We start from the raw sequence: 27,882 nt of genomic DNA on the forward strand, positions 1-27,882 counted from the left end.
CCCCTCAGCCTCCTTTTCTCTAGACTAAACAACCCCAGTTCCCTCAGCTGCTCCTTATAAGACTTGTTCTCTAGACCCTTCATAGATGTGTAGTCAGCATGCAGTTTTCCTGCTAACAGATGTATTAATCATTAAATATAATGATTAATGTCAGATTTTTGGATTAACTTTTGTTTTAGAAGTGTTCTTGCTTTCTTAAGCCTATTCCTTTACTATGAAATGGTTCCTTGGATGATCTGGGTCTCACTCCACTGGACCCAGTATAGACCCCTGGGGTACACCACTAGTTACTGGCCTCCAACTAGACTTTGTGCCACTGACCACCACTCTCTGGGCCCAGCCGTTCAGTCAGTTTTGAACTCACCTGCTCATCCAGCCCATACATCAGCAGCTTGTCTATGAGAATGTTATGGGAGACAGTGTCAAACACCTTACACATGTCAAGGTAGATGATACCCACTGCTCTCTCCTGATCTACCAAGTCAGTCACTTCATCATAGAAATTTGCAAATCCTTAGTCCTCCCCTTGGCGAATCCTTGGAGACTATTCCAAATCCTCTTCTTGTCCTTCATGTGCCTGGAAATGTTTCCCAGGATTAGCTGCTTGATCACCTTCCCAGGGATTGAAGTGAGGCTGACTGGACTGTAGTTCCCCAAGTCCTTCTTGAAGATAGGAGGGACATTTGTTTTCCTCCAGTCTTTGGGCATTTTTCCCAATCGCCATGATTGATCAAAGATTGAGAGTGGCCTTGCAATGACATCAGCCAGCTCCCCCAGCACTTGTGGGTGCATCCTATTAGGGCCCATGGACTTATGTATGTCCAATTTGCTTAAGTATTCCCTGACCTGAACTTCTTCCACCAAGGGTACATCTTCCTTGCTCCATGTTTTCTCTCTGGGACCTGGGATTCCTGAAGGCCAGTCTTGCTAGTAAAGACTGAGGGAAAGAAGGCATTCAGTACCTCAGCCTCTTCCATGTCCTGTGTAACCAGATCCCCCATCTCATTCAGCAGTGGGCCCATATTTTCCCTAGCCTTCCTTTTGTCACCTATGTACTTATAGGAGCCCTTCTTGATGTCCCTCATCAGATTGAACTCCAAGTGGGCTTTGGCTTTCCTAACTGTGTCTCTGCATGCTCAGACAGTGCCTCTATATTCCCTTGTATTGGGTTTATCTGGCAAGGTTTTGGGGGGGGGGGGGGTGGCAGGTGTGGCCTCTGTGAGAAGAGACCATGGGCTGCCCTTGTGCCAGACAGAGCCAGAACAGACCCACCACTTGCCAAAGCTCAGCCAATCAATGAAGCTGATGGAACCTCTGCGATAACCTATTTAACAGAGGATAAAACCCACTGCATAGCAGTTGAGAAATAAGTGAGAAAAAAGTGTATTAAAAAAAAAAACCCCAAAAAACCTGCAGACACAAAGGTCAGTGAAGAATGCCAGGGGGAAGAGATATCAACAGTGCAGCCCATGGAAGACCCCAGCCAGAGCAGATGGATATGCCCTGAAGGAAGCTACAGCCCATGGGAGGGATTCCATGCTGGAGCAGGGGAAAAGGGTGATGAGGAAGGAGCAGCAGAGAGGAACTATTATGAACTGACCACAACCTTCCCCCACCTTGTGCTGCTCAGGGTGGTGGGGACAGGAAGGAGGTGGAGGAGTCAGGAATGCAGTTGAGCATGGGAAGGAGGTAGGTAGGAGGAAGGTGTTTTTAGTTTTTGTCTTTGTTTCTCACTATCCTACTCAAATGTAATTTATTGCCAATTAAAATTAATTTTCCCCATGTCAAGTCTGTTTTGTCCATGATGGTAATTGGTAAGTGATCTCCCTGTCTTTATCTTGACCCGCAAGTTTTTCTATCTTATTTTCTCCTCTCATCCTATTGAGGAGGAATGAGATTGCAGCTGGATGGGGGTATGGCAGCCAGCCAAGGTCAACCCACCACATCCTCCCACATTACCTGTCCCTGATTCCACCTTCTGTATACTTCCTTTTCATGTTTGAGTTTTGCCAGAAGCTCCTTGTTCATCCATGCAGGCCTCCTGGCATTTTTGCCTAACTTTGTATTCATTGGGATGGACCACTCTTGAGCTTGGAGGAGGTGATCCTTGAATATTAACCAGATTTCTTGGGCCCCCTCTTCCCTCCAGGGCCTTATCCCATGGGACTCTTCCAAGCAAATCCTCAGAGAGGCCAAAGTCTGCTCTCCTCAAGTCCAGGGTTGTGAGCTTGCTTTTCACCCTCCTCCCTGCTCTCGGGATCCTGAATTCCACCATCTCATGGTGTCCTGGTTTAACCCTGTGTGGTGGGTTGACCCTGGCTGGACACCAGGTGCCCACCAAAGCCATTCTATCACTCCCCCTCCTCAGCTGGACAGGGGAGAGAAAATATAACAAAGGGCTTGTGGGTCGAGATAAGGACAGGAGAGATCACTCACCAATTACCATCACAGGCAAAACAGACTCAGCTTGGGGAAAATTAACTCAATTTATTACAAATCAACCAGAGTAAGGTAATGAGAAATAAACCCAAATCTCAGAACACCTTCCCTCCACCCCTCCCTTCTTCCTGGGCACAACTCCACTTCCGGATTCTCTACCAAGCCCCCCAGCGGCACTGGGGAATGGGGTTTACGGTCAGTTCATCACATGTTATTTTCTGCCGCTTCACCCTCCTCAGGGGGAGGACTCATCACACTCTTCCCCTGCTCCAGCATGGGGTCCCATCCATGGGAGACAGTCCTCCACAAACTTCTCCAACGTGGGTCCTTCCCACGGGCTGCAGTTCTTCATGAACTGCTCCAGCATGGGTCCTTTCCACGGTGTGCAGTCCTTCAGGAGTACACTGCTCCAGCGTGGGTCCCCCACGGGGTCACAAGTCCTGCCAGAAAACCTGCTCCGTGGGCTCCTCTCTCCACAGATCCGCAGGTCCTGCCAGGAGCCTGCTCCAGCGCGGGGTTCCCACGGGGTCACAGCCTCCTTCGGGAACCCACCTGCTCTGGCGTGGGGTCCTCCACAGGCTGCAGGTGGATATCTGCTCCACCATGGACCTCCATGGACTGCAGGGGGACAGCCTGCCTCGCCATGGTCTTCACCACAGGCTGCAGGGGAATCTCTGCTCCGGCACCTGGAGCATCTCCTCCCCCTCCTTCTTCACTGACCTTGGTGTCTGCAGGGTTGTTTCTCTTACATGTTCTCACTCCTCTCTCTGGCTGCCGTTTCCGTCCCAGCAACTTTTTTCCCTTCTTAAAAATGTTATTACAGAGGCGTTACCACTATTGCTGATTGGCTCAGCCTTGGCCGGTGGCGGGTCCATCTTAGAGCTGGCTGGTATTGGCTCTCTTGGACACAGGGGAAGCTTCCAGCAGCTTCTTACAGAAGCCACCCCTGTAACCCCCCCAGCTACCAAAACCTTGCCACACAAAGCCAATACACCCTAGCTGGTAACTAAGCACCACACAGCTGCTCACTCACTCCCCCCCCCCCCCCAGTGGGCTGGGGGAGAGAATCGTGAAAAGAAGTAAAACTCATGGGTTGAGATAAGAACAGTTTAATAGAACAGAAAGGAAGAAACTAATAATTATAATAATAAAAGGATTGGAATATACAAGTGATGCACAATGCAGTTGCTCACCACTTGCCAACTGATGCCCAGTTAGTTCCTGAGCAGCTGTGCCCCCCAGGCCAACTCCCCCCAGTTTATATACTGGACATGATGTCACATGGTATGGAATACCCCTTTGGCTAGTTTGGGTCAGCTGCCCTGGCTGTGTCCCCTCCCAACTTCTTGTGCCCCTCCAGCCTTCTTGCTGGCAGGGCATGAGAAGCTGAAAAATCCTTGACTCTAGTCTAAACATTACTTAGCAGCAACTGAAAACATCAGTGTGTTATCAACATTATTCTCATACTGAATCCGAGGCATAACACTATACCAGCTACTGGAAAGAAAATTAACTCTATCCCAGCTGAAACCAGGACACGTGGTCGCTGCACCCAAGGCTGCCTTTGACCTTCACATTCCCAACAAGCTCCTCGTTGGTGAGTGAAGTCCAGCATAGCACCTCTCCTTATTGGCTCCTCTATCACTTGGAGGAGGAAGTTATCATTAATGCACTCCAGGAACCTCCTGGATTGCTTATGCCCTGCTGTGTTGTCCCTCCAGCAGATATTGGGGTGGTTGAAGTTCCCCATGAGGACCAGGGCTTGTGAATGTGAGGCTGCTCCTATCTGTCTATAGAGGGCCTCATCTGCTCGGTCTTCCTGGTGAGGTGGCCTGTAGCAGACCTCCACTGTAATGTTACTTGTCCCTGCCATTCCTTTCATCCTGACCCATAGGCTCTCGGTCAGCCCCTCATCCATCCCCAGGCAGAGCTCCATGCAGGACCAGGGCCTGCAAATGCAAGGCTGTTCCTATCTGTCTGTAGAGGGCTTCATCCATTTGTTCTTTCTGAGAAGGAAACCCATAGCAGACACCCACTATAATGTGACCCACATTGGTCTGCTCTTTAATCCTTACTTATAAGCTCTCAATTGGCTCCTCATCCATCCCCAGGCAGAGCTTGATGCATACCAGCTGTTGTCTCACAAAGGACAACTTCCCCCTCCTCATCTTCCCATCCTGTCCACCCTAAAAAGCTTGTATCCCTCTGTTGCAGCACTCCAGTCACGGGAATAGACCACTACACATCTGTGAGGGTGCTTTGTGCTCACTGGGAGCACCAGTCCATTCTCCAGGAGTGCAATCCTGCACCGGCTCATCTCTACTATCACAGAAGGCAACTAATGATGAAGCAAATTCTGTATTGGTCCTGAGAGAAGAGCTGGAAGACTTTCCTGACCTTAACAAGCAATCGACTGAATCTTTGTAGTGTGAGACTTGATTATAGTCATTGCAACTTTTTATGTGTACACATGTTGCAAGGAATTGCAGTTCTTGAAGGATTAAAGGAATAAATAAATTTTTTGTTCAAAGCAAAGACTGACAAATGGAAGCTCTATCATTTCAGTGGAATGATTACCTTTTTCTTGATAATCTTTCCAAAGCAGTGTAAAGTTTTGGGATGCTCATAAGTTTCCTATAAAGCTCAAACAATCAGGTCGCATGCATTCTTTTTTTTTTTTTAGCAGTGACTTCTTTCAACCTCAGCTTACCAAGGAACTGAATCTGATCATCTATTTGTATGTGCAGTCATCCATTTGTCATGTATATATGTGAATACTGTAACTTATGTCTGATGTTAAATATTAAGAATAAGCAAAATATGGCTTTGTCCTGTAACTCAGGCCACTAGGTATTCTAGGCATGTGCTCAGTTTCTTCTACTGAGTGACTGATTCAGTCTCTGAGCAGCTGAAGGACAATATTCTAAGATGAAATGATTTGATTAGAAAAGATAATTCTAGTGGAGATTAAGCAGATCCAGAGCTTGGCAGTCTCTGGGAAACATTGAAAAAGAATATCAATTTCTTGGTCTAATATGAGCATATGTTGTCGCTTAATGCTACAGGGACAGGCAGGTTCTAGGGATTATTAGCTTATTGTTACACAGAATTTCTAGCAATTAGCATAGCTTTCAGTTAAATAGAATTTCTAGTAATCGGTGTAGCTTTCTTATTATCTAGAGTTTTTAGTTACCTGGACTTTTAAGTCACCAGATTGGGTCAAATTCTTAATAATCAGCATGTGATACAATAATAATAATGATCTAGATTCAGACTTTACCTAAAAGAACATGAGTTACTCAATCCTTGGAGGAAGAAGACAATGGTGGAGGTATCCCTGACCACCAGGGGATCATGGGTTTTGCCATCCAGCAGCAGTTCTGGTCTAAGTCCCTTAGGACTTGCAGCTGCTTGATTTTACAGTCAAGATCTCATGTGCTGTTATGCTTCCCTGTTCCTTATCGGGTAGCACCACTTCCTGGCAACAGTGCTTGGTGGGCAAATAGTCTTGTCTTAATGCTGATAGGGTGTTTATCTGTTCTATAATGGGGGTCATCACATCCTGGTGACAACCACAGTGTTGAAATGGGGAAGAGAGAAGGGGGTGATATGTGATCAGCATGCTTACATATTATGGCTGTTTGTGTTAGAAAATGGCATTGGTTATGCTAACCATGCTACCAGGGGTCAGGAGCAGGGGGTACTGGTCGTATGTGCATTAACAGAAATAATATTCTGTATTCTGTAATGTGTGCATAGTAGGTGTATTCAGACTGGCAACAGATTTTAGATGGCTTAAGTAATTAGTGGTGTGTCCTTTTCATAGCATTGTAATATTGGTTGAGATTAACACAGCCTTGTTATTCTGTGTCTTTGCACAGTTATTCAGATGCAACTAGTGCTTTAACTTTTCTAGCCTCGTTTGCATTAATTTTCAGGCAGAGGTATACCCTTGGGTCCTGCTTTTCACTGTTGGCGGCCGAGTGGTGTGGGTTTACTTTTGTACTTTTTTTTCCCCCTTAACTCTGTGGATGAATCTGCGTTAGAGGAATGCGGTAGCCACTCAGGGGAAGCGCCCCACCCCCCCCGACAATGCTGTCCAGTCCGCACGGCTGCTTGTTAGTCCCTCTAAAGCATTTAATGTCGGCGATGCGTGCTGTGTTTGGCAGGGCTGCTCCCGGCGCCGAGAGCGGCAGCTCGCCGTCGTTTCAGCAAGTGTTAAATGCGGCGAAACGTACGTTTTCAGGAAGCAGCTCTCGCCGGAGCCCTCCTGCCTAGGGCGATGGCCCGGAGCACGCAACTGTTTTCTGGAGGGGGGGGAAGGATGGGACGGACGACAATCTCCGGGGCGCGCCGCCGTATTGGCTGTGCGGCGGCGCCGGGCGGCACGTGACTGGGGGGCTGTATTGGTCGCGCCACTAGCGCAGCCACTGGGCGCGGGTGGGGTTTCCGGTAGCGGGATTGAAGCACAAGCGGTTGCGGAGATGGGGTGAGTGAATGAGTGCGTGCGGTGGCACAGGGTTGCTGGATCCTGGTTGCCTTGCTGCGGGGGGAACTGAGGATGGCTCCCTGTGGTGCTCAGCCGCGCCTGTGACGGAGGCAGTGGCGTCGGAAAGGGAGAAAAAAACGCTTTTGTGGTTAAAATAGGCGAAAAAAAAAGAAGAAAAAAGGCTTGTTGACATAAAAAGGGGCGGGGGAGGGGGGGGAACCGTATCTAAGGAAAGGAGCATCGGATAACGAAGAATGGAAGGGATATATATGGTGAGCAGGGCTGAAGTCGTCCTGCCCCCTCGCGCTGCCACAGCGGCAGCTGCCGGCGAGTGTCACAAAGCCTCTACTGCTGTGCTCTGGCGCGGCTGTGCCGCCATGCAGCTATGGAGAGAAGGGGGAGGGGAGGCGAGGCAGGTATTTCAGGATGCGCAGCCCTTGCTTGTGGGGTTGGAACATGAACGTGTTCCTCTGGGGATAATGAACGTCCCGTTGTGAAACGGTAAGGAGCTCCCTTGTGTGTGGCGCCAGCCTGGCGTTGTTAGTTACAGGACGCGGCGGTGCCGCCTTTGCGCTTCACTGCAGCAGCTTTTTCTCTTCGCTGGAAAATGAGAGCTGTAAAGGGACGAGAAGCTGGTCTGTACTGCTGCACTCAGAAATGCACTGATAGGTGGCCAACTGTGAGCTATGTAGCAGCAAAAATACTGAGGATTTTTATAAGAGGAATGTTGTATGTTTAACGAACCCTAAAATTCTCTGACTTCTTAAAAAATTATTTAACATTGCAAAGATATGCTTAGATCTGTGATTTAACTTGAATGCTCTGGGAAATGTTAATGAGTGGGTCCTTTCTCTTTGTCAGATATGCAGCTTTTATTCTAGTAGTTAAGTCATTGTTATCAAAATACACCTTGGTTTTGCAAAACCCAAGATTTGTGGAAGACGTGCTGCCGAATTATTTGATCGTATTTACTATTTGAGTCAAAACTTAAAATCTTTTCTGTTGACTTAGGTGTAGGACTTTGACTATGAACTGCAGGGAGCATTTTTCATTTGATAGTTTTTTTTTCAATGGATCAGCAAAACTCAGTTTAGACTGGTTTGGATAGTCATATGTTGAAAGATGCCTTTTAAAGGTGTAGCAGGAAATGTACAACTTTAGTTTGTATAGAAGTATTTTTATTAAATTGCTGTGCATATATGAATAATACAATATAGATTAATTCCAACTTAAAATCTTTTTCCTTCCTTTGTTGTTTGTTCTGTTGAAAGTGCACCTTTATTTTTACTACTTCGTTAACTTTTTTGTTATTTCTAATGCACTTAATTTCTGAATATTTTATCAAAATTCCAGTTCTTTGAAAATACACAAATATGTCCACTGAAAGTAGTTTCCTGGAACCAGACTTCTGTATTTTTAAGGAGAATCCAAGAAACTGATAAAACATTTTTTTCCTCCTCTTTAGTTCTGTTAAATGCAACGATGCACAAAAAAGGTTTGACGAGACAACTCCAACTTACTGAGTTTGCAACAAAGTCTTTGTTTCTAAAACAACAAACTTGTGAACAACCAAAGAACAGTTTTCAGTGATGGCTGCTTTCTACTCCTTCCCGCATCTCTCTGACTGATGACCTGGGCACACTTAATGCAAAACGAATGAGAATAGGAACTGAAGGTATGAGATTTGTAACACTGCTGTTCCATTCATGAACACTCTTATTCCATACTGTTTTCTTAATTCTGTTTAACTATACCCAAAGCCTTAGAGCCCTTTTAGTTTCCTCATTATGTCTATGTGCCCACATAACCCAGATGAGGAAAAAAACAAACAAAATAACCTCCCTTCTACTGAGTAGGCATTTTTGGGTTTGTTCTTCGATGCTTATAGGGATAGGAAGATTAAATAGGTTCACAACAAAAGCCATTTTAGTAAGGCTTAGGCATGTCACCAAGTGGAAATATTGTGATTTTTCAGTGTGATACTGGAAAAGGCATGAATATTTTTGTGCTCTATCTGGAAAGAATCAGGATAATGGGCTTTTATGACCTGAGGAAGATGGAGTATTTTTCAGTGAATATACAAGGAGAGTATTTAAACCTGTGAAGGATAAATATTTTTAAATTAGCAGGCCTGGAAAACTTGCCCCAAACTGAACTGGATAAGACAGTCTCTGTCCCACTAATACTTTGATAAATTCTTAAATGCCAAAAAAGACTTGGAAGACTGCTGATGTTTTGCCAGATTTGAAAAAGGACAAGCAGAAGGATATCTATATATAAACCATTTAACCTGAAGTCAGGCTTCAGACAGAAGAGCGGAGAAGCTGATAAAAGATTCAGGCAACAGAGCAATTGAATTAATGCAAACCAGCATGGTTTGATATATTAAAAAAAAAATTATGGCGAAATAAACCTTACTTGATTTTTCTTGATGTTTTAAGTGTATTGATAAAAGTGACTATATGAAAATTGTACATTTATGGCTGAAATTAATGGGTGGAGCTGGCTTACCTTAGAACAGCTGTGCAGGGTTTTTGCCCCTGTCTGTCAGCCCTGCTTGTCTTTTGGAAATACTCATATAATACCTGTTGAACTGTTGCGGTTAATGGCCCACATGCTTACTTCAGATTACATTGGTAGTCAGGCAGTAATCTGCAGTGGTTCAGTAGCTGCTATGTGAGCAGCTGAGCCCTCCTCTCTTCCCTGGTTGGGAACCTTGCAGAGATGGGTAGGGCAGGCACTGTTCCAGCCATCCCAGCATTAGTAGTAATCTCTTGCAAGTCAGAACCCTTAGACTTAGTACTTCAAAAAATGTTTTGAAATGTGTTAAAAGGATTAATAAGAAACTAATTTTAAAATCTCAAAAATATGCTTTAATGATAGTATGATCTACTACTGAATAAGTTTTTGTTTTTTTCCTGAATTCAGTGTGATATGCCCTTGAAGAAACAATTCCCCATTAGTCACCTGGGAGTGAATTATAAAAACTAACAGAATAGTAGAGTAATAAGAATGAGATATTTGGCTTAGCACAGGATAGTTGGGTAAAACTTGTGGCTGTAGAAAGAAATCAGAGTTGATCGTCCTTTCTAACAGTACTAAATTATAATCTAGATATTAATGAACTGTAGGCACAATGATCATAATTTGTTATCTTAAGAATAGTAGCTACATTGTGAAAAAATCTTTGGTCATTAGCACATTTGCTTACCAGTAGTGGTGGTAGTAGAATGCTAAATTCTGTTTCCTTATTAGCGAGTCAGACATCAGATTTATTGGTCTTTCAATGAAGTTCATAATCCAAAATCAGCGTAATGAACTGGAGCCCCAGTTGACTTCAGTATTGTTTGGATTGGGCCTTACTGGAGAAAATAATTTTGGTTTTTTCCACTGTTTTTTTGTTCTCTGAAGTAGCTATACAACTTATTCACTAACAAAAAAATCAGCCTGTTACCATGTGTGACTGAATAATTGTTCAGTTGAAGATTTTAAAAGTTGAAACAAATAGGTTGTAGTGAAAATATTGTCTATATTGTTGAGAAAAAGACATGTTAGGGTTTTACACTTTAAATTATTCTTTAACTTCTGTTCTGAAAAGACGAATTTGTTCTACAGGAAGTTCTGGTAATAATAGCATTTATGACTGAAAAAAACCTAGTAATGGAGGCTGAAATATTTCCATAATAAGATTTAATTAATATATCATAAATTGTTGAGCTTGGGGTTCTTAAGCAGAACCTCTTCAGGGTATGTTGAATATATTGTTTTCAAATAAAGAACACTGATCAATATAAAATTGTAAGTTTTCAGAGAATATTGGTGTTTTTGCCTATCTCTATGGGGTTTTCAGACTAAAAAGAGCACATCTAAATTCCTGTTTCCTGCACAGTTAACACCAATAAAATTTTCTTAATGTAGAAAAATGCATGTCTAAATCTTAACAGTACATTTGCATAAATTTAGGTTGCTGATTAATTTTGGTTTTAGTGTCTGAAAGAGTTATATCCAACTTGAAATTCTGCTTTGATATGTGTATTTATGCAAATTCCTGATTCAGTACAGCATAGTGAAATTTCTTGTCATAATGTCATTTTACTTTGGTAAGAGATTTCTTTTCCTCCATCTCCTAAGAATGAGAAAATGGGTTAGGGAACTAGGAGACCTAGATTCTAGGTGTTTCTTATATTGGTGGAGTTAAAGCCTGAAGTTCCTACATCCCCAGAGTTAATTATTGAAGTAAATCTAGCAATAGGGGTATCTCCATACTTCCATTTGAATCTAGACCACTCTGCAAAAAGAAACTCAGATTTAGAGTGCAAAGGGAGCTTGACTCTCAAACATAATAGTGAATTTACCGAAGGTGGGTTGTGTTCTGTGTCATGTATTTTCCTTTGGGTTGGATAAAGTATGAAATTGGTATTAGAACAAACAATTCTTCCTTGACTCCCCAGTATAGTGGCTTCATACCTGGAGTAGAGAGTCGTATTTATTCTTGATCAAACTGATTCTGGCCCCATGGATCTTGAATATGTTTCTGTGTATGTGTGCAGCATTACAGCTTCAGACTAAAGGGCCAAGTGTAAACCATTCCTTGCTTTACTTTGGACTTGCTATATGGTCTCTGCTGCGAATGAGGAAATATGTGGTTGTGAACCTTGTCTGACTGAAGAGGGCCTAGAGCAAAGTGTAGCTTATTGTCAGTTTGGACATCTGTTATTTAATAAAAATTGGAGATGTTTTGGATTACCCAGCTTGTGGTAATCAACTAATTCAAATAGTGGGTTTGGTTTTTAATCTGAAAACCTGTGGAGTAATACTTGACATCTGAATAAATCAATAAGTGACTCCTAGCCAATGGTAAAATACTGTCTCTTAGCACTGATGTCCCACTTCCATGTTATTAAAAAAACCCAAAACCAACAAACATTACACAAAAGGAAGAGGGTGCTTGAAAACTTATATCAGGAGGAGGAGAAGGTAAAAATACATTTAAAAAAAATTTGTTCTTTGGCTTTGCTTCCAATTTTCATATGCTAAGTGAGTTGTAGCAACAGATTATCTAAAGATAATCTTTAATTCTGCTCTGAGTCTTCACAAATCAATTGAAATTAGCAATTTGCTGAATAGGTCTCTTATTTTTGTTATTTGAAAGCATTTAATAGTGTTTCAGCTAAGAGAATTTTGGTGGATTTTATTTGGAGTTCATTTCTTTAAAGGGAAAAAAAAAATCTTTATTATTGGGTATGTAGTAAATAAAACTTTTTTCTTTGTGAAATATAGCCTGAAAGTTGGTTTTGTAGAGGGTTGACAGCCACTTCATTTAAGATGCATTACTTGCCCCTCCCCTTCAGTAGCTGGATCTGTACTCATTTAATATAAGTACGTTTAAGTTTATTTTTCATGTAAAACAGAGCTATCCAATTGCTATTCTTCTACTGTAGCTCCTCCCCTCATTCATTTTTCTACATTTTCTTCTTTTGTGTTTATACATATTGTTAATGTGGCTAATTATTTTAACTTTGAAATGCATGAGTGAGGATTTCTCAGTTGACAGAAGGATAAAAATATCAGGTTCTTAATTTTATCTGACCTTTCATGCTGTTGTGGTTTAACCCTGGTAGGCAGCTAAGCCCCACACAGTGGGATGGGGGAGAGAATCGGAAGTTGTAACAGTGCGAAAACTCATGGGTTGAGATAAAGACAGTTTAATAGATAAAGCAAAATAAGGAATTCATTCACTACTTCCCATTGGCAGGCAGATATTTAGACATTTCCAGGAAAGCAGGGCTTCTTCATCTGAATGACACCCCCTGCCCCGCCCCCCGCTCCTCCTTTCCCCCAGCTTTTATTGCTGAGCATGATGTCATATGGTCTGGAATATCCCTTTGGTCAGTTGGGGTCAGCTGTCCTGGCTGTGTCCCCTCCCACCTTCTTGTGCACCTCCAGCCTACTCACTGGTGGGGCAACCTGAGAAACAGAAAAGGCCTTGATGCTGTGTAAGCACTGCTCAGCAATACCTAAATCACCCCTGTGTTATCAATGCTGTTTTGGTCACAAATCCAAAACATAGCACCATATCAGCTACTATGAAGAAAATTAACTATCCCAGCCGAAACCAGTATACATACTAATCATGGATTAACATAATGTAAGTGTACTGGTTTCGGCTGGGATAGGGTTAATTTTCTTCTTAGTAGCTGGTACAGTGTGTTTTGGATTTAGTGTGAGATAATGTTGATAACACACTGATGTTTTAGCTGTTGCTAAGTAGTGCTTATCCGAAGTCAAGTATTTTTCAGTTTCCCATGCTTTGCCAGCAAGCAGGGGTACAGGAAGCTGGGAAGGAGCATAGCCAGGACAGTTGACCTGAATGAGCCAAAGGGATATTCCATACTATAGAACATCATGCTCAGTATATAAACTGGGGGGAGTTGGCTGGGAGGGGCAGATCTCTGCTCAGGCATCAGTCAGCAGGTAGTGAGCAATTGCATTGTGCATCACTTGTTTTTTTTTGTTGTTTTTTTTAATTTATTTTATTATATTCATTTTCATTACAATTATTTTATTATTATTATTGTTGTTAGTATTATATTTTATTTTACTTTAGTTATTAATCATTCTTATCTCAACCCATGAGTTTTACCTTTTTTTTTTCGAATCCTGTCCCCATCCCGCTGGGTGGGGGAAGAGTGAGCAAGTGGCTGTGTGGTGCTTAGTTGCTGGCTGGGGTTAAACCATGACAGTAAGAAAAAGGTACTCTAGTTAGAATTGACATGCATGTAAAATATGGCACACAGTGACTTCTGTCAATTAGATGTAAACGTGTGATATACTTAATTTCTAACATGTCAGGTGCAACAAATGAAAAATAAAGTTTACTATTTATGCAATGTAGTCATAGACTCTCATGTAATACTGATAGAATCTGTTGGTTTATAATACAATGTCATTTTATAGCACTTCAGAAGTGAAAACATTTTAAAATTATCCACCTTTGCTTGGGCAGGATTGGCCACGTAGTGTATGTTCTGAAAAGAAATGTGAACTATAGCTGTTGGCTTTATTAATTAGAATGGCAAACTAGTACTTATCAAATGAATACATGCATGAAATGGGCCACAAACAATTTGCCTTTCTGGATATTTTTTTTTGTTATAACTCTTTGACAGCTATCTGCCTTTTAGGTGGAACTGCCTGATTATAAAAAGTACAGAATCCATGGAATAGAATAAATATTTTGGATTGTCTTCATTTCTCTAAAAGTAAGGTCTCCTGTCTAGTATGACCACATTAGGAAAAATAAATTTATTAAGGTGTGGTGTCATGTGTGCCCCCCCTCATTTGTACTGTCATTGAAGTCACAATTCCACAGATGGCAGATTTCTTTCTTGGCCCTTCTTTAATGATGAGACATGATTAGGACATGAAGTTTTGTTTCTTGAAAATGAAATAAACTTGCCATATCAAATGCAGTGAAGCTTTTGTTAGTGTTCCTATCTTTAATAATAGATATTCTTGTTTATATTTTCATTGATTTTAAATTTTGAAAGATTAAACAATTTTCAAAACTTATATTGGAGAACTAAGTCCAACCTTTCTGGATAATTTAACCTATTTTTTAATTAGCTTGATAATTCAATTAAGAATTGTCTGGAAGAGCAAAGCTGATTACACAAGCAGTTACTTAACCTTGTAATTACAAAGGTCAAAGGCTTAGTGAGGGGGTACACAAATTGCTCTTCTGTTAGCATAATTTTCAAGATACTGCAAATACAGTTTGCAAGCTATGTTCCATAATAAAATAAAAACTAAATATGAGCTTTTAGATACTTGATAATTCTAAATTACTACAGTAGCAATGAAAAAAGAATGTTGTCCTGTACGCTTTTTTATATTTTTCTCTTTTGAGTTACAGGTGCCATGTTTGCTCAGGAAATTCTTGCTGTGAAATTGGCAGGGTAACTTGTACATGTAGGAAGTGCTATGTTTCCTGTTACTCTGCTGAATGACTTATTTGAAAATAAGAATTTGATAGCCTCATATGTAAAGAACTTCAAACGTGGTTACCCAGGCTTTAATTATCTTATGTTGTTTGTTTACATGAATAACTTTGGGGTTTGGTTTTGGAAAATGGGAAACAATTTGAATTTTATCATTTAATTTAGTGTGCGTGTTTCTTTATAATGGCTGAATAATTGTGGTAATGTTTTAGGACTGTGTGACAATATTACCCAAAATAAAGATTGCTTAAAATGCATGTATGACTTATTAACACAATCACTATAATATTTTATGATTTATATGCTATATCTTTCCTACTCTTCCTCTTTGTATTTATAATATAGGGTATCTCAATATTAAGAATGGCCTTTCATCTGCTTCTTTAACTGTGCAGTATTTCCACTTTTTGTGTTAGAAATATATGGATATTTATTTTAGTCTTTACACCTTGGAGTTTTTTTGCAGACTTGATTGCTATTACATTTGATGCTTATGTTCTGTTAAAATTCCTCAGTATTTACTGTTCTCCTTTTACACTTTTTCATCAGTATGTGTTATTGTAAGGAATGCCGAGCATCTGTGTCTATACTTCACAAAATGTGTGGGCAGTCAGTGTCTTCTAGATATGGTTGACAGTGCTTGTTGAATACTAAAAAATGATTAAATATGATCTATTATCTCCTTAGTTTCTTATTGTTATAATTGAAGTACTTAAAAGTAAGGATCCTTTTGTATAATGGTATGATTTCCCCTTGTGTATTCTGGCTTCCCCTAATACCTAAAGCAATTGTTATCATCTTTCATTTGCTGAATCGTGTATCAAATGGAAGCCTACTGAAAAAAAGCCATTGAATTGATGTTAGTTCTAGGCATTAATAGTTTGGTTTAATGGATTTGAATGAAATGTTTAGTAAGTTGAGTGGTAAATGGGAAAGATTGAGATGTAATTTTATGTTTAGATATGGTTTTTCTTTCTAAAATGTTTAAATCTAGTATCTTCTCTTATTTTTCCAGGGCTGGGGGTAGCCCAGGATGGCTGCAGCTTCATATGACCAGTTGTTAAAGCAAGTTGAAGCATTAAAGATGGAGAACTCTAACCTTCGACAAGAGCTAGAGGACAACTCAAATCACCTAACAAAGCTGGAAACTGAGGCATCTAACATGAAGGTATTGCAACCTATGTCTGTGTGTATTACCATTTCTGTTATTGCCTTTTGGTTTTGATTATGTATGAGTGTTTTAATGGACTGGTAGTTGCTCAAGAAATTTTATGTGCTTTTAGATTCCTACAGAAATCCCTTTCCAGGCTGTGTAAGGGAAAACTATTAATTAAATCTACTTGATTATGAAAACTGTTTTTGAAATTTCAAAAACAACATTTCAAAACAATTTTTAGATACACCTTTCCATTTTCATATCTTCTTTTCTGGTCTGTGATAAGCCCTACCATTTTACCACTGCTGTACTTCCCAGCAGGAAGTCTAGTCTGTTGACATAGTTTATGACAAAGCAGTCATTGCTCAGCTTTTGAAAACAGTGGAGAGACTGGAGATTTTCAGTGTTTTAAGGTAAGCTTAAAAAATTTTAGTTTTATTACAATATTTACTTAACATCCTAAAAAGAAAAACTCATTTTAAAATAATACTGCAAGTCTCCAGTCTCTCCCAAGGCCTAAATTTATACTTAGTAATTTCACCCAAATGTGTCTGTCTAGTGTTTATTGGCTAGGTGTAGGCATTTGGAGCCACCTATCCAAGAGGAAACACTAAGCTCAGATGGAATTTATCTTCCTACTGATCAAAATCCATCTATAGCTACAGTTGTATTTGTGTGATATATGGCACTGAACAAGGCAGAATTTCATAAGCAATATAGCTGCATTAATGTAGTGCTTTTCCTGAGCTGACAAATCCTGTTTCTTGGTGCTACATCTGGGAAAACTGAGCTGCTTTTGGTACCTAAGCTAACATGGCTTAGAAATTTTTGGTATCTCTGCATATGCTACTGTATAATGTAGGCATACTCTAAACATTAAACAACATTTGTATGCCCATCTCCTTGCTTTACCGTTTTCATGTGGTAGATTTATTGTTACTTTATAATTATATGAAATGTGCCGATTTGATGAATGTAGCAATTTAAATGTACTTTTAATTGAACTTTCTTTTCCTCAAGCATCTAGATTAAGCTATATATTCATTATAAGAAGAAAATTTTTCTTGTGTTCTGAATTACTGTTATTAGTTATGACAACACTTGAAAGAACTACATATTTTTTAGTTATATTTAATCTTTGCATTGTACTGCAAGATGAAAATGATTCTGCTTTCTGAATTGAAATTGTAGTCGTTTACGCCAGCTACTTGAAACTATTTTTGGCATTAATAATAACTCTGAAATAATTGCTTGTTTGCTTAACTATGTATCAGAAAATTTGAGCTAGATCTGTCACTTCTACTGTTTTTCTTAAGATAGTATTATAACAAATTTATCAATAATTCTCCCTTTCTCCCTGTCATTGCAGTCTAAAATAAGGGAGTGAAGAGTAGGAGAGGTGATGATCTTGCTCATAGTTTGAAAAAGGGACAGAAAAAAAGTATTTTTTTCCCCCTTCTTTTTCCCCATATAGTTATCTTTTTTCTTTTGATGTTTTTGTATATAACTAAATTTCCAGTGACTTGGGAATAGACCAGCTGTATAAGGTGGTCTCTAGGGCATTAATTTGGTATGTGGGACAGCTTTATGTCCTTACTTCAAATCTGGCAGATCACCAAACAGAAAGTGATTATATCACACTCCACAGAACTGTCTTTATTAGTATATTTTGAGTAGATATTTCATATTTTCTTTTTCCGAAATGCTTTCCTGGACCTGAGGAATGTATCCTAAAAAACCTCCACCAAACTCAGTATGTTTCTCTTCATTTGGGGTGGAGGGGGGGGGAGAGGATTGTTTAGATTAATTTGATTTATTTTCTTTTAAACCCTGTTCTATGAAAAAATCCTAACCAGCTCTATTCCTTATGAGTGTTTGCTCCTGGACCTGAAGTGAGACACTGTTTCTTTCCCTTGTTTGTTTCAGATGTATTTGCAAAGTATTCAAACCTTGCTTTGCCTTATCTTGAATTTGAAAGATGGTTTAGGAATGATCTTGGGAATTGGAGTATGTGGGTGAAAAAATTTGAGATCATTGCAGCATTCTCTTTGGTCAAGAGATAATTTTAGTTTCATAAGCTTTAGGAGAAGGTACATGGTGACTTTGTTCCACTGAAAGAGACTGCTTGCTTCATAGTTTGAGTAGTTCTAGTGCCATGTTTAGGAATAATTACAAGATAAGTAATTGGAAGGACTTTCAACCTCCACTTTTCTGATTCTTTAGCTACTGTATAAATAATTAAAAGTCCAAATACTTTGAAAAAACAATCCTTTGGGATAGCACATAATTATCTTTGAGATGGAAATAGAGCCCTAGCAGCCTCTCCCACCCAATACAATTCCAAGTATTAATGGGAGAAAGGGAGTTGGTAGTGGGGGAGATGAGCTGTGGTTCTCTGTATTTATAGCAACATTGTCATTCTTATACCGTTTATTTTGTTCTGTGGGCTAGGGTAGAAACATCTCATAGTGATTCTTTGGACTGTTGATATATTTACTTGTATCTCCTTTATTGCTTTATTTCCTTCGACAACTAATTAAACAATATACATGGGAAGGGCATTTTAAAGACAATATTCAATATTTTTAAAGAAAGGGATTTTGTAAGCAGTAGTGTTAAAACTGTTGTGCAAGTGTGCCTCATTTTAATAATTTCTCCATCTCAGAAATGTAAGATAATCATACTAGAATTAAAAGCTTAACATGAACTCATCTTGTAGATGCATTTATTATAAACTGACCTATATAAGAATAATGTCTGAATGCTTCATGTTTAAAGCTAAATTTCATATTTAAAAGTGAAAACTGTCCATTTGCAGACTAGAAAACATGTTGGGGTAAATGAAGATGGATGCGATATCAGGGGTGCCAAAACGATTAATAAAACAATGTCTACTTTGTTTTTTAATTTGTGTTTTCTTAGGGATTGACTGTTGAAACAAAAGAAATCCCTGAGAATGTTATGACAAATTTGGGAAATGCAGCTGTTACTATTAGCTTACTGTAAGATGAAATAGTATGGAAAAAATGTTCTCTTTAAATAAACAGATATGCTGTTTTACAGTCAATGCAACAATGATGCTGGCCCATAAATATAGGAGAATTGTTAAAGTCTCTAGATGTGTAGGTAATGAGAGTAACTACATAAAACACAGACTATGGACAAATTTAGAAAAAAGATGGGAGATATCAATTTTATTTTTGTTCAAAACCTGTAAAATTCAAAGAGACAAAAAAATTGGTGCAGTGCTAGTTATATCTACTTTCTGTCTATAAATGTAGAACTCTTGTCAGAAAAAGACCTCATTTTTTATATATATATTGCTGTTTTGGGTTTGTGTGGCAGGGTTTTGGTAGCAGGGGAGGGGGCTACAGGGGTGGCTCCTGTGAGAAACTGCTAGAAGCTTCCCCGGCTCCAAGTTGGACCCGCCTCTGGCCAAGGCCGACCCAATCAGTGATGGTGGTAGCGCCTCTGGGATAACATATTTCAGAAGGGGAAACCTACAGTGGAGGGGATTGGAATGTGAGAGAAACACCTATGCAGATATGAAGGTCAGTGAAGAAGGAGGGGGAGGAGGTGATTCCCCTGCAGCCCATGGAGGTGAACGGTGGAGCAGATGCCCACCTACAGCCTGTGGAGGACCCCATGCTGGAGCAGGTGGATGCCCCCGAAGATGGCCGTGACTCCATGGGAAAGCCTGCACTAGAGCAGTCAGTGCCTGAAGGACTGCAGCCTGTGGAAAGGGCCCATGTTGGAGAAGTTTGTGGAGAACTGTCTCCTGTGGGAGGGACCCCATGCTGGAGCAGGGGAAGAGTGAGGAGTCCTCCCCCTGAGGAGAATGAAGCGGTAGAGACAATGTGTGATGAACAGACTGTAACCCCCATTCCCCATCCCCCTGTGCTGTTGAGGGGAGGAGGTAGAGAAAACCTGGGGTGGATTTGAGCCTGGGAAGAAGGGAGGGGTGGTGGGAAGGTGTTTTAAGATTTAGTTTTACTTCTCATTATCCTTGTTTTGATTTGATTGATAGTAAATTAAATTGATTTGTTTTTTTCCCCAAGTTGAGTCTGTTGTTTTGCCTGTGACCATAATTGGTGAGTGATCCCTCCCTGTCCTTGTCTCAACCCACAAGCTTTTCTTTATATTTTCTCCTCCTCATCCCACTGGGGCTGGGGGGGGGGGGGGGAAGTGAATGAGGGGCCTCATGGTGCTTTGTTGCCACTCATGGTGCTTTGTTGCCAGCTGGGCTTAAACCATGACAATTGCAAATGAACACACTTCTGTTTAGTTTGTGTAATTGACAAGTATTTTTTTTGTCAGTGTATATTTCTTTATGTAATATATTAATATGAATTAGCTCTTTCCACATGTAAGATCTTGGTGGGAATAAGTACATGTAATTTAACTTCAGGTATTCAAGCAGCAGCAAAATAATAACTTGGGTCATGCTTGATTTCCACATTCACTCTACTTTGATTTTACAGTAAAATGAGTAATGTGTTCTCTTGTAAGAAAACAATCTATTGTACACAGTGTTCTGTGATTAAAAAGCTTTTCCTTTCATTTTTATATAATACATGTAAATTTATATTCTGTATAATATTTTCCAACTTATTTAATTGCCTCTATATTATGTCCACATGTATCAATAATAAAATAGGAAGAATGTAATTTGAACTGATTTTGATTTCTTACATTAGAATGCTTCTCAAATAATTTATGTCCTATAGGGAATAAAATCATGCAAGTACAAGCTGTATTTTCTGCCCCCTCCAGAAGAGGTTTATGCATTTAACTCTTTCTGTTCATTCCTTTTTCTCTGCTATAGGAGCAAAGATAAACCTCATATTTTGCTCTTTTATGCTGAAGTATGCTTGAATAGCTCTTGAGAAAAGTATTGACCAGTTTACGATTATATTTCTTACAGTGTATCTTAAACCTAATTTTTTTTAGTGCAGTCTTCAAGAGGATATGTTAGAAGTGCCTTGTCCCTATTGTTGTTTGGACAATTTTAAACTAATGTTTTGGAGAACACTCCTGGAGAGAATACTTTTGTTTGTTTGTTTGTTTTTCCTTTTCTGCCAGCTGCAAACCAACTTCTTCAATTTTTTCATTATTTTAAAATATGAATCATGATGAGATGAAGTACTTTTGGTATCCCATTGTGTTAGCAACAAAAACATTTTATGTAGCTATATAAATTCCTTCTGGAAATTTAGGAAAGTCAAACTTTACCGGGAAAAGGTTGTCAGGTTTTTTCAGCATCACTGATGAATATACTGTTTTAAGAAGAAAAAAATACATAAATTTATGACTAATACAACAGTCATTGAATAAAATTCTGTAGTTGAGATGAAAGAATACGGTATCTTTGCAGTGATTCAGCTTTGCTAGTCATGTTAATTTGGTTAAAAAGCATGACTATAATATATTAATGTTATATTTATATAATGTTTAGTGGTCTAGAAGAGCTCTAATATATGTCGTGGTAGTTGGCAAAGTTAAAAAAAAAAAATATTTTCAAATACTTATTTGTGGTGGGTTAACCTTGGCTGGTTGTCAGATCCCCACCCAGCTGCGCTCTCATTCCCTCTCAACAGAATAGGGGGAGGAAATAAGATGAAAAAAAGCTCATGGGTTGACATACTGTCACAGGCAAAATAGACTTGACTTAGGGAAAATTAATGTATTGCTATTTAAAAATAGAGTAGGCTGGTGAGAAACAAAAACTAAACCAGCTTTGCCCCCGCCCCTTTGTTCCCAGACTCAACTTCATTCCTTCATTCTTAACTCCTTTATCCCCCCCTTCCAGCACATGGGGAACGGGGGGCTGGGGTCAGTTCATAACTCTTCCCCTCTGCTGCTCCTTCCTCCTCACACTTTTCCACTGCTCCAGCATGGGCCCTTCCCATGGGCTGCAGCTTCCTTCACGGCATATCCACTTGCTCCAGCTGGGGTCCTCCACTAGCTGCAGGGATGAATCTGCTCTGGCACCTGGAGGGCCTCCTCCCCCTCCTTTTTCACTGACCTTGGTCTCTGTAGGATTGTTTCTCGCACTCCCTCCCACACCCAACCCTCACTCCTCTCTCGCACACTACTGCACTAGGTTTTTTTTACTCTTTCTTAAATATGTTTTCATAGAGGTGCCACCAGTATAGCATCGCTGATTGGTCCAGTTTTAGGCAGTGGTGGGTCTGTTGCAGAGATGACTGGAACCGTCCTTTTCTGGTATGGGGGCATCCCCTGGTGTCCTCTCATAGAGGCCACCCCTGCAGCTCCCTTGCTACCAAACCCTTGCCATGTAAACCCAATACATTATCACAAAGTAGCATTTTATTTTCAAACTCAAAGAGGAAAGGAAGATAAATTTTAATATAACATACTGGTGTTGAGATTTTTTTGTGGCAGCTATTTTAACGTAAATCTTGTTTTGTGCAATTTTGAAGCTGATTTGCATTTTGCAATTTCTTCATTTGATAAGGTAAATTCAACATGAACTGGCTAATATTTGTCTAGTTGATTTCTTTAGAATACTTGAGATTATAAAATTTAAATATGGATTTATTTTTTTTAAAGACAAGAAGTTTGGTCACTTGTCTTTAAATACACATTCTAAAAACTCCTACTTCAGTGTTTATTTAACTGGTCATTGTATTAATGTTTTCAGTAATTTTTTCAATTTTTAATATTAAAAGTTCATATTAGTCCATAAAATATAACAAAATATGTGAGTTGTCTCTTTCTGGTCCAAACACTTTGGGAGCCAGTGATCTAACTTATGTATTTAGCTTTTTACTCTTTCAGATGCAATTTGTTATTGTCTTGTACAGGATGAATAGATGGAGAAGATCAACAAAAAAGATGCAAAAATGGCAAAAATTTTACCTAAATACACACTGAAATGAAAGCAATGTTTAAACTTTTGTTTTAGGGAAATCATGAGCTGCTTGTTTTGTATTTTTATAGTTATTTGGTTTTTAGAGTTCTTTTTTTAGCAGATCATTGCCTTCATAAAGTTTTAGTTTTAATAATTTTCTGTGGGATGTGGTTGTTTGGAGTTTTTTTGGTGTTTTCATTTGTTTGTTTTTTTGGGTTTTTTTTTGGTTTTTTTTGTTGGTTTTTTTACTTTAATGTCCAAGAATGGTTTCTTTTTGGTGTGGATAATGTTTGTGGGTGCTAATTAGATGTTAGAGTAATAAACCTTGTGATGCTTTGTTATCTTGGATTGGAATGGATTTTGACTAAATACAAAAACAAACGCTCAGATGTTTTGAAGATTGTGAATATGTTTGTGCAATATTAAGCAAAGATAAGATAGTGTGGTTGGAAAAGAAATTATTTTAAGCCAGTAGAATATAATCTAGATTTATTGCAGTGTTGTATATGTTTCCTGTGGTTGATTAATTAGTAATTAAATTAGCAGTATTAAAGGTAAAAAGTGTGCTAAAGATGATGTCATGGTGCCTTTCATCTTGTTTCTGTCATGCTGGATTTGTGAGAATGAGAAACCTTATTTCTTATTAGAACTGAGTGTGGGGTTTTTTTTAATTTATCATAAATTGTAATTAACTTTTATTTTCTGTGCAAATTAACTTCCTATAATATCTTTTTATGACTATTTAAGGGGATGAACATACAAATCATAACAGGAATGACAGACTGACTAGCAATTTAGCAACTTAACAGAACAGTTAGAGTGGCCTGGTGGTTTCATTAAAAAGAAAATCTTAAAAAATATAATACTAGCTTTGAATATTTTAGCATAAATTTGTTTATAAAAACAAAAATTGATGTTCAGAATGTTTCAGGAACAAACTGACTTGCAGTGTTTAGATACTCTGTCATACTTTTGGACATGAGATCTTTGTTAGCCTTGTATGAAAGTAGGACTTAATGGTCTATTTGCCTTAAGAGAATAGTGAATGCTGATCCTTTATACCAGGTTTTCCAGTGGCTGAATCACATCCTTTTTTAGAATTTTACCCTTGTAGGTACATAAAGTTTCAGATATTATTGGTACTTTTTATTCTTCTTGCCCAATCTTTAAAGTTTACTTTAACATGACTGTAGAGAAGAGTCTCTCTTTCAAAATTTGTGACTCCTTTTATCCAATACCTCCTTGATTAGGTAGGCAGGTGATCAGATTTTCTTTTAACTCTCCTTCCCCATTTTATGGCCAATCTCCTGCTTAGCCTGTTCAGTGTTTAAAAAAAATCCTAACCTGCTTTATTCTGATCAGCTGTCTGTTTCTCTGATCATCAGTGTTTAATGGTCCTCATAATGCACAGAAAGATGACAGGAGATATTTTTGTATCTGGCATAAAATTTAGTTCATTATGTCATGATAAAATACAGCATATAATAATCCATGTGCACGCAAATCAGAATTTGAAGCCTGATGTTTTCAGAGATCCCTGATACATGGCAAAATTCATAAGCTATATATATGCACACATATACAGTGTATATTTATATATGAGATTCCTCAAGTAGATGGTAGATGCATGTGTTTAATGGAGACCCATTTTACTTTAAGGTACCAGAAAATTGAACAGTTTGTTGGGGATACTTACTGTGTCAAATAACAGTACTTTCCAATTTGTTTCCAAAGGAAGAGTGTTTTTAGCGTTGTCTTGCCTTTTCCCTTTTATCTTTGGAGAAAAGATTTTTTTAGTTGATATCACACACAGTAGAATGTTTCAGCAAGACATACAGAAATAATGTTTCTTGAAGAATGATGTTAAGATGTTGCAATATGAAAATAAAGCATTCGAGACATAAGAGAAATATTTATGTTAAATTAGATGTACTTGATCTGGAATTGCTATTATTGAATAGGCTACAGGTACTAAGCAAACTGTGGTGTAACTGAAATATTTATATTTGAATCTTGAATTTAGTATGCTAGGTATTTCTGTGTGTATTCTGTTAGACATTAGAATATTAGTGTTGTTTCAAAACTGTCACTGGAAATCTAATTTCCATGTGTTCTGAGGTATCTGATATAATTTCTGCTAAGAAATGAAGTTAGATATAGCACAGTGGATTATAGTTTCTTGATGGACCAAAAACAATATAGTAAAATCTCCACAGTAATTGCAGACTTGGAGATTAGCGATATTTCTGTACTATAGAGGGAACATGTCTATTGCCCTGTCTCAAATGTAAGTGTTAACAATAGAAATTTTAGAACAAAGGGATAAAATAGATGTAGCGAAATGTCAGAAGTAATATTAATCAAAGTGTTCTAAAGTAACTAGAGTATGAAATTGCTGTACTTTTAACTGTAATGTATAACCTGTTCTACCCTCTTCAGCAATTGGGAAAATCTAGGTATGACCCTTTTGGCTTTAAGAAAAAGCAGATTACAGCCTAAGAGAGAGAATTCCTTTACTAGAGTAATCATGAGATTTGGATAATGAAAATCAGTCACCCAAATGATTTCCCTTCTGTCAACAGTCTCATCAGTTTGTCAGCCAGTTGCATCTTGTTTGTTTGTGATAGGTTCCCTCCTTGCAGCAATTCAAGCAAATATGACTTGTTAGCCAATGCTTCTTTTCTATATAATCCTCACTATTTCAATTTATTGCTTGAGAGATGAGAAATCTTCTAACTCTTTATGTACCCCCATACCTGAACTTCTCCAACAAGTTTTCACTTGCTTCCTTATATATTTCCTTTATTTGTTATCTGTTAAACATAAGGGTAATATACTGTCAAAATACAGAATTTATTCAGTTTAAAGTTTAGCATTCACATTCTTATTTTTGCCATTCCATCAAACAGATGTCTGCATTACCCAATTTATGCATATGCAATTTTCCTGCAAGAACTTTTACATATTTAAGTCCTTCTGGTTAAAACAACCACTTGTACTTGTCAGACAAAGGTAAAGCACTAAACCAGAACACATAGTCTAATAATGGCATTGTTATCTAAACAGCGTTTCTACGGAAAAGAAATAACGGAGAGTTTTATGTGTTGACTAAAAATAAAAAAGCATACACAGTTGAAAAAAAGTAGAAAATTTAAAAAATAAAAGTTAAAACTTCAACTAATGAATTGTAGCAGAGAAAATTGAGAAATGTGATTTGGTATGCTGATGTTCAGCACTTGCTGTTACCTCATATTCAGAGAGAGCAGTCCTTAGTTACCTGGACATCATTCAGTCATGTAATTTGGTAACATAGGAAAAGGTGATAGTATTTTTGCTTAGCTGTTAATATTGGCTCTTGAAGCAAGAGGACTCATAATGTAATAAAGTATCCTGAACATGATCTTTGAAATAGCAGAACTGTCATGCAGAGAGGCGAGAAGATGACTTCTAAGAAGGAAGTGGGAAGAAAGGTTGGATGTTTGGGTTGGTTTTGTGGTGGTTTGTTGTTTTGTTTTTTTTTTCCTGCATTCACAGTGCTGTACTCAGGAGAAAGGGGTCCGCTAGCTGTTTCTAAATTTATCTGAGTTGACAGGTCTTTCAGAAGCTTGAAATACTCCAAAGACCATTCTACATATCAACATTGCCCTTTTAGGCTTTTAAGCTAAGATTGCTGTCTGCAAATGCTATCTGACCTTATGTCAGATTATGTAGGAGCCCTTCAGGTTATTTGTTTGTCTGACTTTGCTAACAGGGCATACATTACATATAGAGATGGTTGTGTCCTATGGCTAATGAGAATGCCCTTGAATGTACTTAAAAGCACAAACACAGCTGAGATTTCCTGAGTAGTGATTTTTATCATACCAGACTTGATCCTAAAGGCCATGTCTGTTTCAAAAGGTAGTATGCAGTGTGGTGGGTTGACCTTGGCTAGTTGCTAGATGCCTACCCAGCTGCTCTTTCACTCCTCTTCCTCAATGAGACAGGGGAATAAAATAGGATGAAAAAAGCTCGTGGGTCAAGATAATGACAGGGAGATCACTTACCAATTACTGTCACGGGCAAAACAGACTTGACTTGGGAAAATTAATTAATTGCCAATTAAGAATAGAGTAGGCTGGTGAGTGTATTGAGTTTACATGGCAATGTTTTGATAGTGGGAGGGCTACAGGTGTGGCTTCTGTGAGAAGATGCCAGAAGCTTCCCCTATGTCTGTCCTGGTTTCAGCTGGGATAGAGTTAACTGTCTTCCTAGTAGCTGGTATAGTGCTATGTTTTGGGTTCAATATGAGAAGAATGTTGATAACACTGATGTTTTCAGTTGTTGCTAAGTAATGTTTAGACTAAAGTCAAGGATTTTTCAGCTTCTCAAGCCCAGCCAGCAAGAAGGCTGGAGGGGCACAAGAAGTTGGGAGGGGACACAGCCAGGGCAGCTGACCCAAACTGGCCAAAGGGATATTCCATACCATGTGACATCATGCCTAGTATATAAACTGGGGGGAGTAGGGTTGGGGGATCGCTGCTTGGGGACTAACTAGGCATCGGTCGGTGGGTGGTGAGCAATTGCATTGTGCATCACTTGTATATTCTAATCCTTTTATTATCACTGCTGTCATTTTATTATCATTATTAGTTTCTTCTTTTCTGTTCTATTAAACCGTTCTTATCTCAACCCAGGAGTTTTACTTCTTTTCCTGATTTTCTCCCCCATCCCACTGGGTGGGGGGGAGTGAGTGAGTGGCTGCGTGGTGCTTAGTTACTGGCTGGGGTTAAACCATGACAGCTCCTTACAAACTTCTGCCACATGGGTTGTGTGCATTGGACTTCGTCTGGATCTTTGGGTAACTGTGTGTTGTCCAGGTCATAATAAATCGTCTGTAGCATGGCTAATTCCCTCAGGTACTGGATACCTCTCTCCATGGTCA

At 39.1% G+C, this 27,882-nt stretch overlaps 1 protein-coding gene across 7 annotated transcripts in view; it reads left to right on the forward strand.

Moving 5' to 3' along the window:
- The window catches only part of LOC138683431 (adenomatous polyposis coli protein-like), a 148,769-nt gene that overhangs the window by 10,546 nt on the left and 110,341 nt on the right, over nt 1-27,882 (forward strand). For 3 of the 7 annotated variants that reach the window (XM_069775165.1, XM_069775170.1, XM_069775171.1), the window contains exons 1-3: nt 6,818-6,928; nt 8,394-8,603; nt 15,944-16,096. In XM_069775165.1, coding sequence (XP_069631266.1) covers nt 15,962-16,096 — 135 coding nt within the window. In that variant the 5' untranslated portion in view covers nt 6,818-6,928; nt 8,394-8,603; nt 15,944-15,961. Of the gene's footprint in view, nt 1-6,817; nt 6,929-7,168; nt 7,430-8,393; nt 8,604-15,943; nt 16,097-27,882 lie in introns of those variants that run through there. The other 4 variants (XM_069775167.1, XM_069775166.1, XM_069775169.1 and 1 more) reach the window with 4 other exon arrangements.

This window comes from Haliaeetus albicilla, chromosome W (assembly GCF_947461875.1).
Source record: "Haliaeetus albicilla chromosome W, bHalAlb1.1, whole genome shotgun sequence".
In the NCBI taxonomy this organism is placed as follows: Eukaryota; Metazoa; Chordata; class Aves; order Accipitriformes; family Accipitridae; genus Haliaeetus; species Haliaeetus albicilla.